The sequence below is a fragment of the Erinaceus europaeus genome, chromosome 17 (assembly GCF_950295315.1).
Source record: "Erinaceus europaeus chromosome 17, mEriEur2.1, whole genome shotgun sequence".
Classification (NCBI taxonomy): Eukaryota; Metazoa; Chordata; class Mammalia; order Eulipotyphla; family Erinaceidae; genus Erinaceus; species Erinaceus europaeus.
In genome coordinates, this window is record NC_080178.1 from 9,332,908 (window position 1) to 9,348,962 (window position 16,055).

The 16,055-nt window shown below is 46.8% G+C and overlaps 1 protein-coding gene across 5 annotated transcripts in view; it reads left to right on the forward strand.

Moving 5' to 3' along the window:
• The window catches only part of STX3 (syntaxin 3), a 70,077-nt gene that overhangs the window by 52,739 nt on the left and 1,283 nt on the right, over positions 1-16,055 (forward strand). For 2 of the 5 annotated variants that reach the window (XM_060176254.1, XM_060176253.1), the window contains 5 exons: positions 3,075-3,148; positions 3,297-3,431; positions 8,982-9,092; positions 11,219-11,309; positions 13,674-15,676. In XM_060176254.1, the coding sequence (XP_060032237.1) occupies positions 3,075-3,148; positions 3,297-3,431; positions 8,982-9,092; positions 11,219-11,299 (401 nt within the window). In that variant the 3' untranslated portion in view covers positions 11,300-11,309; positions 13,674-15,676. Of the gene's footprint in view, positions 1-3,074; positions 3,149-3,296; positions 3,432-8,981; positions 9,093-9,213; positions 9,325-11,218; positions 11,310-13,673; positions 15,677-16,055 lie in introns of those variants that run through there. The other 3 variants (XM_060176252.1, XM_060176250.1, XM_060176251.1) reach the window with 3 other exon arrangements.

Here is a 16,055-nt window from a genome sequence, read left to right on the forward strand (position 1 = left end):
TGGCATTTTTCTTCTTCTTCTTTTTTTAATATTTATTATTTATTCCCTTTTGTTGCCTTTGTTGTTTTATTGTTGTTGTAGTTATGATTGATGTCATTGTTGTTGGATAGGCCAGAGAGAAATAGAGAGAGGAGGGGAAGACAGAGAGGGGGAGAGAAAGACAGACACCTGCAGACCTGCTTCACCACCTGTGAAGTGACTCCCCTGCAGGTGGGGAGCCGGGGGCTCGAACCAGGATCCTTTATGCTGGTCCTTGTGCTTTGCACCACGTGCACTTAACCCGCTGCGCTACCGCCCGACTCCCATTTTTCTTCTTTTTTGCTGATAGAGACACAGAAACTTTGAGAGGAAGGGGTGGAAGAAGAAAGAGAGCAAGAAAGACACCTATAGTATTACTTTACCAGTTGTGAATTGTGATGCTTCCGCTCCGCCCCCACCCCACCCCCACGCAGATGGAGAGCAGGGCTTGAACCCAGGCCCTTTCACACGGTAGCTAGGTGTGTCACCACCTGGCCCATTTCCCCATTTCTTTGATATCCACCATAGTTTTCACAGAGTCTAAGAGTCAGTTGGGTAATTATTATTATTATTATTTCTGCAAGTTCATTTATTTCTGTTAGCTATCGATCAATTCCACCTATGAGTGAAACCACCCATCACGTCTTTCCTTTTCACTCACCTCCAGTTCTATCCGTCTTGTCCCAGAAGACATCATTACCATCTTCTTAGAAGCTGAGTCATTTTTCTTTGAGTATATATCTCATAGCTTCTTTTATCTTTTTATTTATTTTTTTATTGGATAGAGACAGCCACAAATTGAAAGGGAAAGGGGAGATAGAGGGTGGGGGTAGATAGCATAATGACTATGCAAGGAGACTCTTGTGCCTGAAGCTCCAAAGTCCCCGGTTCAATCCCTCATACCACCATAAACCAGAGCTGAGCAGTGCTCTGGTAAGAAGAAAAAGAAAAGAAAAAAAAAAAAAAAGGGGAGTCGGGCTGTAGCGCAGCGGGTTAAGCGCAGGTGGCGCAAAGCACAAGGACCGGCATAAGGATCCCGGTTCGAACCCCGGCTCCCCACCTGCAGGGGAGTCGCTTCACAGGCGGTGAAGTAGGTGTCTATCTTTGTCTCCCCCTCTGTCTTCCCCTCCTCTCTCCATTTCTCTCTGTCCTATCCAACAACGACAACAACAATAATAACTACAACAATAAAACAACAAGGGCAGCAAAAGGAAGTAAATAAATAAAATAAATATTTAAAAAATAAAAAAGAAAAAAAAAGAAAAAAAAACTTAAAAAAAGAAGAAAGGGGAGATAGAGAGGGAGAGAGACAGAGAAACACATGCAGCCCTGCTTCACCACTTGCAAAGCTTTCCTTCTGCAGGTGGGGACCGGGGGCTCAAACCTGTGTACTTGTGTATTGTAATCCGTACTCAACCTCCTTTCACAGCTTCTTCTTTATCCAGTTGATGGGAATTTTAGGTGGACTCCGTATTTGGCTCTTGTGCATAGTGCTGTTATGATAAGGATGTAGGGAAGCAGGTATCCTTTTGAATCACTGTTTCCATGTCCTCCAGATAAATGTTTAGAACCACCTCCCAGGGAGTCAGGCGGTATCGCAGTGAGTTAAGCGCACGTGGCACAAAGCACAAGGACCAGTGTAAGGATCCCGGTTCGAGCCCCCGGCTCCCCACCTGCAGGGGAGTCGCTTCGCAGGCAGTGAAGCAGGTCTGCAGGTGTCTATCTTTCTCTCCCCCTCTCTGTCTTTCCCATCTCTCTCCATTTCTCTCTGTCCTATCCAACAACAACGACATCAGTAACAACAACAACTACAAAAATAAAAAACGGGCAACAAAAGGGAAAATAAATAAATAAATATAAAAAAATTAAAAAAAAAAAAAGAACCACCTCCTATTTTGTGCCCAAGTCCAGGGCAGGCTGGCACTTCCTGGATGCTGTGTCTGAGGTTGAAAGGAGGCCTGTGTTGATGGTGGATGGAGCCATGTCATTTCGCGCCTCTGGGATCCAGCATCTCCTCAGACAGAAAGCAAACACAGGCTACACATCACATCTTTTGCCGTGTGTGTGGCAGCAAAGAACACTTAGGGAATGAGAGGGTGTGGTGCTGGTTGCCGTGGGAGGTGTGAAGAGACAGTGAAGTCGTGCCCTTTGGGGGCTTTTGTCTTGGGGACCGCAGGGTGGAAGGGAGCTCTGCGTGGGGAAACAGGGTCGGGATGTCACCAGATAAGAGCCAAGTGTGTTTAGGAGGGACGGGCGGTGTGGGTGGGGAGGAGTGGAGTGGTGTTAAGGTAGGTGGAGCAGGGCTCAGCCAGGAGCGAGCTCCTTGTCCTCAGGACCTGTGACACACTAGGAGGGTGTTGGTAGAATCTAGTAAGGGCCATAGATTCAGATGTGTATCAATGAGAGGGAGAGAGAGCGAGAGTGAGCGAGGGAGCATCACTCTGGGGATTGAACTCGGGACCTCATGCTTGAGAACCCTAATGTCTTACCTACTGTGCCATTTCGCTTTCTTTCTCTCTTTCTTCTTCCTCTTCTTCCCTCCTCCTCTTCTTCCTCTTCCTCCTCTTCTTCCTTCTCCCCCTCCCCTCTTTTTCTTCTAGAGCTGTTACAGGAAATAAATTCAAGGGCTGCCTGCATGTGCAGCATTGCTGAGTGACTTCCTGAGCTCACTTCTTTCTTCTTTTCTTTCCTCCTGCCTCCCTCCCTCCCTTCCGTCCTTTCTTCCTTTCTCCTTCTTCCCTTTCTTCCTCCTTTTCTTTCTTTCATCTAGTGAGAGAGAGAGAGATAGAAAAGAGAGGAAGAGAGACAGAGAAAGAGGGAGGAGAGACACCACGGCACTGCTTCTCCATCCATGGAGCACTCCTTTGCCCCCATGTAGCTCCAGGACTCAGATCCAGAGTCATGTGTGTGGTAAGGCATGCACTCTGCTGGTTGAGCTTCCGTGTAGCCCCGGAGGCCACTGTAGAGTGAAGTTACCATATTCCTAACTTTCAGGGAGCTTTTAAAATGGTGTCCTTTGATCTTGCATTTGACACTTGTACTTGTGTATTGCAAAGCCGGCAAGAAAACAACCGATGAGGAACTGGAGGAGATGCTGGAGAGTGGGAACCCCGCCATCTTCACCTCTGGGGTGAGTGTCCAGGGAGTTCAGGGGAGCAGGAAGACCCCAGTGGAGCCGCCCACCCCCCCCCCGCCCCCTGCCCCCGGCCTGCCCAGTGAAAGGTGAAGCCTGCAGCTGGTGGCAGTGCCTGACGGGCTGTGCATGTGACCCACCCTAGATCATCGACTCCCAGATTTCCAAGCAAGCCCTCAGTGAGATCGAGGGGCGGCACAAAGACATCGTGAGGTTGGAGAGCAGCATCAAGGAGCTTCACGACATGTTCATGGACATCGCCATGCTGGTGGAGAATCAGGTAAAGGGCAGTGGGGAGGGAACAGAGGGGGAGGCTCAGGGGCTGGGTGGTGGCACGCACCGGGTTAAATGCACGTAGGCCGATGGGCAAAGATCCCAGTTTGAGCCCCCAGCTCCCCGCCTGCAGGGAGGTCGCTTCAAGTAGAGAAGCAGCAGTTCTGCAGGTATCTCTCTGTCTCTCTCCCTCTCTGTCTTCCCCTCCCCTCTCAATTTCTCAATTTCTCTCTGTCCTATGCCCCCGTCCCTCCAGAAAAAAAAAAATTCCTCCCCAGAATAAGACAATGGGGACACTGGGAGCCAGGTGAGGTGGGGGGCAGAGTCTCTGGGAACTTACCTAACAGAGTAACAAAATTCGACGACTTGTAATATCTTTTTTTGTGTGTATGTGTGTGGTCCTCAGGCCTTGCACATACACAGTTTCACTGATCCTGGGACAACCTTTTAAAAATTATTTTTTACTAGAGAGAGAGAGAGACAGAAAGAGACCATTGCACCAGAGCTTCCTTTGGTCCTGTGGTAACTCCATTGTGGTGCTGGGACTCAAGCCTGGGCCTTGTGCAGGGCCAAGTTCATCCCCTCCATGGTGAACAATCATCTGGCCCCAGAATACAGCTTGAGATGCTGACACTTTGAAAAATCTAAGCCTTGCCTTCTTGCCCTACTCCTTTAACCTCACAGTCACTTCGAGTTCGTGTGGAGTCTGATGTGCTTCCTCCTGTCCTAGGACCTCTCACTCCTTTTTTCAGTTAGAGAGATGGGGGTCTTGAGGCAGTGACACGTGCACGGACCCGGGGTTTGAGCCCGTTTCCCACCTGCAGTGGTGACATTCCACAAGCAGTGAAGTAGGTTTGCAGGTGTCTCCCCCATCCTCTCTCCATTTCTCTCTGTCCTATTCAATAAAAAAGGAAAAAAAAATGCTGCTGGGAACAGCAGATTTGTGACACCAGTACTGAGCCCCCGGAGGCAAGAGAGAGAGAGAGAGAGAGAGAAATAGGGTTTTAATGATGATGCCTGAAAATAGTCCCCAGAACGGTTGCATGTTAAACATAATCTTTTCCCGAGTTCTCAGTGAAAGATTAGTCTCCCCCACAAATAAAACAAACAAACAAACAAATGATTCAGCTCCCTTCTGCTAAAAAATAAGCAGGTAACAAGACAAGTGAAAGTATATCTAAGCAGCATTGAGAGAAAGATCTCGAAGCACTGGTAGTGCTGGGTTTGTCAGCTTGTTCTGGGCCAGGTTAAACTTGTTCAGGGATGAAAGTATTACCTGCATAGGGTGTAAATTTTATTTCATTTTAGTTTTTTTTGAGGTTGTATATAATTAGTCGCTGAGAATTACCTAGAAAACCCGTGAGCTATCATCTGGATGCATGAGGACGGTGGAATGCAACTCAATAAAGTCCTCGTCTCCTAGAAAAATTCCAGTTAAACCATATCTATTGTAAATACACTTTAAAATATTTACTTGTTTGTTTCCATGAGAGACACCAGACCAGAGTAGTGCTCAGTTCTCGCATAGGATGGTCCTGGGAATTGAACCTGGGGCCTTTCACATGCAAGTCTGTGCATTTACCATAGGGTACACCTTTAACAGAGCTGTTTCTTAGTTCCGACGGCTCAGTTCAGAAAGTCACAGTGTCAAGCTCTTTTTTCTTTTTCATTGATTTAATAATGATTGACAAGTTTGTAGGATAAGAGAGATACAATTCTATACAATTCCCGTCACCAGAGGTCCGTATCCCATCCCCTCCATTGGAAGCTTTCTTATTCTTTAACCCTTTGGGAGCATGGACCAAAATTCTTTATGGGGTGCAGAAGGTGGGAGTTCTGATTTCTCTAATTGCTTCCTCACTGCACGTGGACATTGGCAGGTTGATCCATATCCCCAGCCTGTTTCTGTCTTTCCCTAATGGGGTAAGGTTCTGGAGAGGTGGAATTCCAAAACACATTGGTGCGGTCATCTGCCCAGGAAATTCAGGTTGGCATCATGGTAGCATCTGCAACTTGGTTGCTGGAAAACATTAAGATATAAAGCAGAAGAAAACTGTTTAATAATCAGGTTAATAAAAATTCTTAATCAGGTTAATACAGATTGTTTAATAACCTAAAGGTCAGAATAGAGCAGATGAGATTTGGGGGTCTTCATGTTGGAAGAAGCTAAGAAGCTTATTTTAGGTATATTCCAAGGGTCAACACACTCTGCCACTCAATTGCCACACTCTTGAGCCCTTACACTGTGATTACCCAGCTGCTCAGCCACCTGAAAAAGTTTAAAACAAAACAAACAAACAAAAAACCTGCTTCCTTTGTAGAGGGACTGCAAAACCTAGTTGAAGCCCAAACACAGCTTGACTGTTTTTTTGTTTGTTTTTGCTATCAGTTCCCTGCTCTGGGCATATGCCCGATTCCTCCACTCTGCCTGGCTTCTGAGACCATTTCTCAGGTCTCTCCATCCCCACTCTTCTTTTTCTTTTTTTTTTTTCTTTTCTCTCCACACTGCCTTGCCGAGGAACGGGTTTGAGTTTCAAGTGGTGGTAAGTGTCTTTCTGTGTTCACAGGCTGCCTGGGAAGGTGTGGGTGGGCTTGAGGAAGGTCTAGGTTGGTGAAGGGGATTCCCATCTTAAGATGCCCAGAGACAATGGGAGTGACCACACTCTCCTGTTTGAAAGTAGCAGCTGGGTGGGCCAGGTGGTGGCGCGTTGGGTTAAGCACATAGTGTCAAGTGCAAGGATCCGCTTAATCCCAGTTCGAGCTCCCAGCTCCTCACCTGCATGGGGCGGGGGTGGGGGGGGATGATGACGCGTGTTACATGGCTTTACAGGCAGTGAAGCAGGTCTGCAGGTCTCCCTCTTTCTCTCTCCCTCTGTCTTCCCCTCCTCTATTTCTCTCTGTCCTATCCAACAACAATGAAAAAAAAATGGCGGCCAGGAGCAGTGGATTCATATTGTAGGCACTGAGCCGCAGCAATAAACCCTGGAGGCAAAAAAGAAAAAAAGAAAGTAGTAGGTAGGGGAGCCAGGTGGTGGCACACTTGGTTGAGTGAACATGTTACAATGCGCAAGGGCCTGGAGTTCAAGCCCCCAGCCCCCCACCTGCAGGGAGAAAGCTTCACGAGTGGTGAAACTGTGTTGTAGGTATCTCCCTGTCCCCCCTTCCTCTCTATTTCTGGCGGTCTCTATCCAGTAAATAAATAAAAATTAGGAAAAGAAAAAATAGTAGCTGGAACATAGTTAGGAATCTTATTAAGAGAGCATTCTCTCTCTCTCTCTCTCTCTCTGTCTTTTTTCTACCAAAGCTTATGGTGGTGCGGGGGATTGAACCTGGGACTTTAGAGCCTCAGGCATGAGAGTCTCTTTGTATCACCATCATGCCATCTCCCCCACCCGAGAGCATTGTCTCTTAACCAGCTACCTTAGGTAAACCCAGTGTCTCACTTCAGGGGCCTGGGGACCTCTTGCTTTCTAAAGATTTATTTACGGGGAGGGTGAGGAGAACACCAGAGCTCTGCTCAGCTCTGGCTTATGGTGCTGCTGGGGATTGAACTCATAGCCTCTGGGGCTACAAGTCTGCAGGTTGTTGCAATAAATGGCTAAACTATCTCGGTGAACCTGGGATGACTGTTAGAGCACGCAGCTGTCCCAGTCTCTGAGACTTATAACTGACCAGCAGTGGTCCATCAAGGACTATTGTATGGGAGCGGATTATGTTTATTTGGCTTCAGTGAACCTGGTGGATCAAGTCTGAATGACTCTCCACATCCACTTGCCAATTTCTCTGTCCCCACCCTCCCAACAATAACCACCATCACTTTCACAAAGTCTTAGAGACAACTGGTTTACTTCCGGTCTTTGAAATGATTATTTCTGGGGGACAAGTTCATGTGTTTTCGGTTCACCCATCTGAGTGAAACCATCTGGCAGTTGCCTTGCACCTCTACTTATTTTGCTAGGAATAATCACCTCTAGTTAAGTCCACCTTGTACCAAGGACACAGTATCATCTTTATGATGGCAGTACAGCGTTCCATCATATGATTACTTTAAAAAAAAAAAATGGTGGTGGGTGGTCCGGGAGGCGGTGCAGTGGATAAAGCATTGGGCTCTCAGGCATGAGGTCCTGAGTTCAATCCCTGGTAGCACATGTACCAGAATGATGTCTGGTTCTTTCTCTCTCTCCTCCTTTCTCATGAATAAATAAGATATTAAAAAAAATGGTCGTGGGACAAGCTAGGTCCTTCAAATATACACATACATTTCCCAGGCATGTAGAGAGTGAACTGTATCCATGTGAGGTTAACTATCGTTGCCTAAATGGCCCATGATTCTCTGGTGCATGCCTTTCCCTTTTCCTGATTAAGAGTTTAAAACATCAGGGGGAAAATCCCTATGAGGAATACTTAGAGTTGGGGGAAGGGAACCTTTAACAACGGAATAAAAATCACTAATTTGAATCCTATAAATACAAAAATAGAGTCATGATTTTTAAATCAATTACTAAGTCACTAATAAAAAATAGTCACGAGACATATACTCAACAGAGTACTACTCTGCAGTTAAAAAGACTGTCGTGTGTCCTTTGGGACTAAATGGATGGGATTGGCAGTGATTATAATTAGTGAAGCAAGTAAAGAAGTGAAGGAAGGGCCAGGTGGAGGCGCACCTGGTTGAGTGCACATGTTACAATGTGCAAGGACCCTGGTTCGAGCCCCTGGCCCCCACCTGCAGGGGGAAAACTTTGCGAGTGGTGAAGCAGGGCTGCAGGTGTCTCTCCATCTCTTTCCCTCTCTATGTCCCCCTTCCATCTGGATTTCTGGCTGTCTCTGATAAAGATGATAATAATAATAATAATAATAATAAAACTAAAAAAGGAAGTCAAGGACTACTATGGGATTTCACTCAGTGGTGGACTATAGAGAATTGAAACACATGAATTTAAAAAAAAGTAAATTAAAAAATAAATCTCTATATAGTTAACTCATATCTGTGACCTTGGGAGAACTCTCTGCTTATTGCCTCTGGAGGGACTTGGAGGGGGCCCACACAGAACTTTGGTGTCGAGAGTGGTGAGGAACTATACCCTTATTGTAATAATAAATCATTATTAAGTCACTAATAGTAGGGAGGGAGTAGATAGCATAATGCTTATGCAAAGAGACTCTTATGCTGCCTGAGGCTCCAAAGTCTCAGGTTCAATCCCCTGCACCACCATAAGCCAGAGCTGAGTAGTGCTCTGGTAAAAAGAAAAAAAAAAAATCACTAATCATCGTCGTCGTCGTCATCATCATCATCATCATCATCATCATCATCATCATCATCATCATCATCTGCAGATGTCTAGTACCGTGTCTGCCCCGGAGAAGTGAGTTGAGTGAAGCTTCCCTGAATGAGTGGCCACCACCCAGAAACACCAGAAGTCACACGGACAGTGGGGAACCGTTGGCGGCTCCTCTGAGCCCCGAGGCTTAGCGGGCGCGGATGCCTTTGCCCACATGCTGTGGGACGCTGGCTGGTGGGCTCACCGGGTGTGACTGGCGTGTGTGTTCCTTGCAGGGGGAGATGTTAGATAACATAGAGTTGAATGTGATGCACACTGTGGACCACGTGGAGAAGGCCCGGGATGAGACGAAAAGAGCCGTCAAGTACCAGGGGCAGGCCCGGAAGGTGAGCCTCCTCCACCCCTGCTGCCTGCAGACCATCCATGTTGCTCGCTGTCTCTCTCTTTCTCTCTCCGTGTCTCTTTCCTGTCCATGCCTCTCTGCCTGCCTCCGGCATCCGGGGAAAGGGAGCCATGATTGACCGCATTGAGAACAACATGGATCAGTCCGTGGGCTTCGTGGAGAGGGCCGTGGCGGACACCAAAAAGGCTGTCAAGTATCAGAGTGAAGCTCGCAGGGTGAGCGCCTTGGGGCCCAGCTGGAACCACGGCTTCTCCTCTCTCTAGTCTCCCTTACCCCAGGCCCCCGTATGTGTCCTTAAACCTCCGCCTTCCCTCCTTGTCCTGACCGCTAGCAAAACCTTCAAGTAGCCTTTGCTAGAACCCAGCTGCAACTTGCTTCCCCGTGTGCCTCCATGGATCTGGCTCAGATACACCGGCCACTCGAGAGCCCACACTTGGTGGCACTTCTGCAGGGCACATGCATTGCTGCTTCTCTTCTTTCTTCTCCCGGGTTCTTTCCCATGTCACACTTGACCCTCATCTCCCTTTCTGTTTGTGGCCTGCCGCTTCACTGGCCCAAACCCTGTCCTACTTTCTCTCACCCTTTTCTCGATTTCTGTATTATCAGCCCGGTGCGGGGCTGATCGATGGCTGTGGACACTATCTCTTAATGTGGTTGTGACGATTTCTGCTTTCCAGCTGAGGGTCAGAGGTGAAGGGACTGGCGTTAGGACACTGACTCAGCCCAGGAGCTGAGATTCCAGTTCATATTCCAACTGTGGTCTTTCTACCATGTCACTCTTTCCCCCCAGATCCTGATATCCTGCTGCTTTTTATTTACTTTTTATTTTATTTTTTTACATTTCTCTGCTTGTTGACAGTAGTGTCCAGCTCTGGTGGCTTTTGCTGTTTTTTTTTTTTTTTCTTCTTTTTTTTTAAAGGGGATTCTGACTTTTTCTTAGTCTCTGGTATTTCTGTTCTTCAGTTCTTTTTGTCTTCCATCTTTGCCTATTGCTTGTGCTGGGACCTTGGGAGCTGGGAAGGTATTTTCTAAATATATGGATGCAGCCAGGCTGGCTGACAGTGGGAGCATGACTGCGCTTTCTGACTCTTAGTTACTAAATGCTGGGACTATATGGTAGGGGATGAATGGATGGGCGTTTGAAATTAGGATCGTGTCAAAAATGTCTTGATACTCCTTTTCTAATCCCTATTTTAAATTTTCTTATTTTAAAAAAACATTTATTAACTCATTATTATTATTTTACCAGCATTTCAGGCATGAGAGTGTTTTCTGTCTCCCTCACCCTTAAAAACATTTATTTAGGATAGAGACAGAAATTGAGAGGGGAAGGGGAGGCAGAAGTGGGGAAGGGAAGAGAGAGAGAGAGAGAAAGAGAGAGAGAGAGAGAGAGCTGCAGCCCTGCTTCACTACTTGTGAACCTCCCCCTCCCCTGGCAGATCAGGACCAGGAACTTAAACCTTGGTCTTTTCCTTGCACACTAACGTTTATTCAACGAGATATGCCACTACCTGACTTTGGCATAAGATGGTTTTGGGGATTGAACATAGGACCTCTGGTTCTCGGACATGCAGATTGGTGCTCTGGTGGGTTGACTAGCTCCTAGGCTCTATAACTCCTTCTTAAAAAAAGGAAAAACAAGTAATTTGTATCTTATCCTATTGCTGTTTGAGCTCTTAAGGTAGCTTTTATTATCATTTTTGAATTATTATTATTACTTTTTTATTTTATTTTTTTTACTACAGCACTACTCAGCTCTGGCTACTATGATGCTGAGATTTGAACCCGGCACCTCTTGCTTGTCAGTCTGCTGTGCTATCACGACTCTTCTCTTCCCCAGTCCTGATATTTAATCATGTGAGACTGCATTACAAACAAGAGAGTTGAGGGAGGCTCCATCTCTGTCTTCTCTCTGCTGCCATTGCTGGCCAAGAACTAATGTAAGAAATACCCGCTCTCCTGACAGATTGGATTTCTGCAGAGATGTTGGCTTCTTCTCTGGACTGATGACTTTCTCCTTAGAGGCCAGAGGGTTCTGAAGGCACAACGGTCGCTTTGCCGTCGTCTGTAATAATGATTTGTTCTCATTTCTCTTATTCCCCTTTCCAGAAATTGATCATTATCATTGTGGTAGTGCTTGTGTTGGTGCTCGTTATAGCGTTGGCTATCGGACTGTCTGTTGGCCGGTAATTACTGAAATGTAAGTAAAACGAAGATTCTTGAAGACTCGGGATTGGCTCTCTGGAGGAAATTAGCCCTGGGATTTCAGATTCCACTGTTCCTCCCTGTGCATTGCCCTTGGACACACTGAGCTCTCTAAACTTCTAGTTGTCTGTTTTTTTTTCTTTTTCTTTTCCCTCAGCTTCTGAAGATTCTGCTCCGGGGTTCTAACTGTAGTCCTTGGTTCGGGTCTTTGTTGGCTTCTGGTGCCTGTGGATTTGGTCTTTGCTCTCTGTCTTGTAACATCTTTTTCTCCCTTTCTCGACTTACCCAAGCATCTCATTTCCACCCTCCTGCCTCGGCAAGCCAGCTGCTGAGTTGGGTGCGATCTGGGTTGTGGGTCTGCGGTTTTCTTGCGTTCTACCTGGCTTCCGTGGCTGCTGGGCTTCGCTTTCCGTATCCTTTTCAACGTAAACGTAGCGTTGAACTGGGCTTTGGGTCTTGGGTCTTGGTTAGTGGTTGCTTAGTTGGCTCTCAATATACATTTAAATTTTATCTTGATTTTATTAGTGACTTAATGTTGATATACAAAATGAAAGGATAACAAGGGTATAATTCTGCACTGTTCCCACCACTGGAGTTCTGTATCCCCATTCCTTCCATTGGAACAAGGTCACTCAATATATTTTTTGAGAGTTATTAAAAAATATTTAAATTGGGGGCTGGCTGGTGGTGTGTATCTGGTTGAGCGCACATGTTACCATGCTCAAGGACCTGGGTTGAAGGGGGCAAGGCTGTGGTGCACCTGGTTAAGGGCACACATTTCAGTGTACAAAGTCCCAGGTTCGAGCCCCTGCAAGGAGAAAGGCTTTTTTCCCATCTGCAAGGGGAAAGCTTTGCAAGTGGTGAAGCAGGGCTGCAGGTGTCTCTCTGTTTCTCTCCCTCTCTATCTCCCCCTACCCTCTTGATTTATGATGGTCTTTATCCAATAAATAAAGATTAAAAAATAAAAGGACCTGGGTTCAAGTCCCTGGTCCCCACCTGCAGGGGGGAAGCTTCATGAGTGGTGAAGCAAGGCTGCCGGTGTCTCTCTCTCTCTTTCTCCCCCCTCTCTTATCTTCCTCTTCTCTTTTGATATCTCTGTTTTATCAATTAAAATATATATAAAAAGTAACACTCTTGCCAAAAACTTTGAACAATATTTATTTAACTTTACTTTTTTTTTAAACATTATTATTTATTTTGGAGAAAAATCAAAGGGGAAGGGAGCGATAGAGAGGGAGTAACATACCTGCAGCATGATTTCACCCCTTGTGAAGCTGCCTCTCCTTGCAGCTGGAGACTGGGAGCTGGAACCTGGACCCTTGTACACTTGTAATGTGTGCACCTTACCCAGTTTGCTACCCCCTGACACCAAGTCATTATTTTTAGGAGAGAGAAAGTGTGGAAAAGAGACCAGAGCACCGCTCAGTTCTGGTACCAGGTGGTGCCAGGGGTTAAACGTGGGATCTTTGGAATGTCAAGTACGCAAATCCTGTACTCTATTATGCTGATCTACATCCTCTGCCATTAATTAATTAATTAATTTTTCTTTACTGGGGGGAATTAATGGTTCACAGTCAACAATAAAATACAGTAGCTTGGGGGGCCGGGCAGTGGTGCACATGGTTAAACGGACACGCTACAGTGCACAAGGACCCCGCTTCAAGCCCTTGGTCCCCACCTGTAGGGGGAAAGCTTCATGAGTGGTGAAGCAGGGCTGCAGGTGTCTTTCTGTCTCTCTTCCTCTCTATCCTCCCTCACCCCCCCTTTTTTTTTAAGATTTAATTTCTTAATTTTTGGGGCCGCGTGGTGGCGCACCTGCAGACCTGCTTCACCACTCCTGAAGCTTCCCCTCTGCAGGGGTCTCTTCCACCCTCTGCAGGGGTGGGGGGCTTGAACCTGGGTCCTTGTGCGTGGTGATTGAGTGCTCAACCAGGAGTGCCACTACCCACTCCCCCCTTTTTTTAACGTGGTGTTGGGGTGTCACTCATGTATAATACTGTTGCTACGTGGCCTCTCTGGGCCACTTCTCATTCTGTATTTAAAGAGGGAGGGTGGGAGAAGGAGGACAGAGGAAGACAGAGCATGGCTCCACCATCCATGGAGCGCAGCTCTCCTGGTGCCACCTTGGGTGCTCCTAGGTGGTGCAGGACCTTGAACCCCAGCTCGCACACATGAAGATACTTTGGGGTGAGCTGTCTCTTGTCCCTCTCCGTAAGACTTTCAGCTCCCTTATACAGGAAGGTATTTCATTCCAGGTTCTGTCTCAGGTGTGCCTGTTGGATTTCTCAAGGTTAACAGTGTTTTTTTTTTCTCCATTCACCTGCTGGCAATGATCTCTGATCTTTCCTCTGCTTTCTAGGTTTGTGGCTGACTCCTAATGTCCTTCATCATCATCATCATCATCCTGCGTTCTGACCTGCTCTTCCTCCCCTGCCTCTCTTAGAACCAGATCCTACTCCAGCCTGGTGTCACCGCCCTTTTCTCCAGATGGAAGCAGACTTTGAATGACCTTCCTGAGAGAGAGAGAGAGAGACCCATCCCTTTGCTTCCTTGTAATCATCCTTGGACCTGACCCAGCAGTAGTCCAGCCCCGGAGGAAGCAGATCCACCTAATGAGACCTCAGATTCTCCTCCCTCCAAACCTTCCCATCCCACCAACTTGGAAGTGCCTTCTCTCCTGGACTGAACGAAGCAGCTGTTTCCCGTCCATCCCTCCTTCCTTCCTTCCTTCCTTCCTTCCTTCCTAAGTGTCAAATCACGTCCTGCACCGTGGAGAGTCTACTGGACACCTTCCCAAGGTGCTGTGTTTTCTACCTCATGGAGAGTTTTTCTCTAGGAAATGGCAATGTAGGTGTATTTTTTTTTTTTTTTAAATCATATCTAACAAAGCTGAAGGATTTTTCCAAGTTTGTTGACAATCAGGCTTGGACCTGCCCCTTCTACCTGGCGGGATCCCAACCTTCACTTTGGGACCCGTGTCTTGAAAATTCGAGGCACCTTTAAGAGGCCAACCTGTTGGAAATTTAGCCTGAAATTCTGTCCATGTTGGTGAGCAACTTGGATGCGTGGTCTGTGTTCTATTTGGTCCTGTTTACTCAAGGAAGAGGCACAGCCAGCCGAGGTTACCACATGTAAAGATGGAGGATATGATAACTTGCCTCCATGCTTGAGTCTTGGAAAACTGGTTGTTCAGCTCCTAGAATGATGCTCTGGGGGAACCGTTGCCTTGAGGCCAGAAATAACCAGGCACTTCAGTTGGGCCAGGGACAAGGTGCTCTTGAGTCCCAGGCTCTGGAACTGGTTCAGACTAGTGTGAGTGTGCATTCATTCCCAGATAATATATGTGTGTGTGTGTGTGTATATATATGTGTGTGTTTTTTGTAATTGTGTGTTTGAGATGTATGTGTACTTACGCATGTGCCTTTCAGGAACCAGGAACCCAGAAGTGGAGGGATAGTATGACCTCAAAACTTCCATAAATGAAAACCAAACAAACCGCAAACCTTCAGCTAGGCTGCAAATACAGTCGGAGGCAATTTGCTTGCCTGCAGATGAATCCTTGTAGAAACACGGCCTTCCCAATGTCATCGAGAAACTCTTGTTCTCTGGATGAGGGCTGGAGAAGAGTCATCAGTGTCTGGGGAGCGGGGACCGAATTGATTTCCATTCCGTTTCTTGTGCTTATCAGACTAGAAAGTGTGACAGACACCTATCCCTGCGTGTTGTCTGGCCCAGGCTTGTCCCAAGTATGCCCCCCCAAAGCCATTCCAAGGGCTTTTGGAGGGGATTCTGTCTCTAGGGCTGAGTTAGCTGGGGAAGGAAGACAGGGAGCTACTGAGTACTTCCTTCTACGAGGTTAATGAGTTTGCCAGGCTCCTCTGCTCTTCCCCAGTTCTGGCTATGAAGGAAACACTAGCTGGGAAATCCCCAAATGTGACTGCTGACCCAGTCAGTGATGAGCCTCTCAGATTTCCCAGCAAGTCTCTGCCACCTGTCAGCCTCCCTAGTTGATACCTTAGCTTTTGACTTGGATGCTTTCTAGGACAGAATGGGTGGAACCCTAACCCAGGCACTGCCCAGTGGCTTCTTCACAAAGGCTACTTACTCCCAGTCAGGCCTGGTATCAGACTGAGCCAAGGGGGATACCCTCTTGCCCATTGGCTGTGAGGTCAGACAGTGGTTTGGCTGTAGCACCCGGGGTAATAACCAGGCCTTTGCTCTTCTGGGATTGAGGCCCAGGGCTTATCGTCTGGAATACGAGCAAAGGGTTACTATTGTTGTGTGTGTGTGTGTGTTTAAATGTAAACATGATTATTTTATTGCTAATTTAAAAATAAAATGACTTTATATTGATTGTGGAAACAGTTCTGGTGCTACTTCCCTGAAAACAACGAAACGCTCAATGATTGGGCGCCACCATGTGGTGGTTTTTGTTTAGATCTTTTGTGTTGACTGTGCTGCTGGGTCAGAGCGAACTGTTGGCAGATGGTTTGAGGCTTGTGTCTGATAAGCTGGCGTCAGACAGAACAGTCAACCACTTCCCGAGTTGCGGTTGATCTACTTTTGATCATCTTATATCGAGGCAACTTCTTTCTTTCTTTCTTTCTTTCTTTTTAAGATTATTTATTTATTAGAAAGATAGGAGAGAGAGAAAGAACCAGACATCACTCTGGTACATGTGCTGCCAGGGATCAAACTCAGGACCTCATGCTTGAGAGTCTAGTGCCTAAGCCACTGCGCC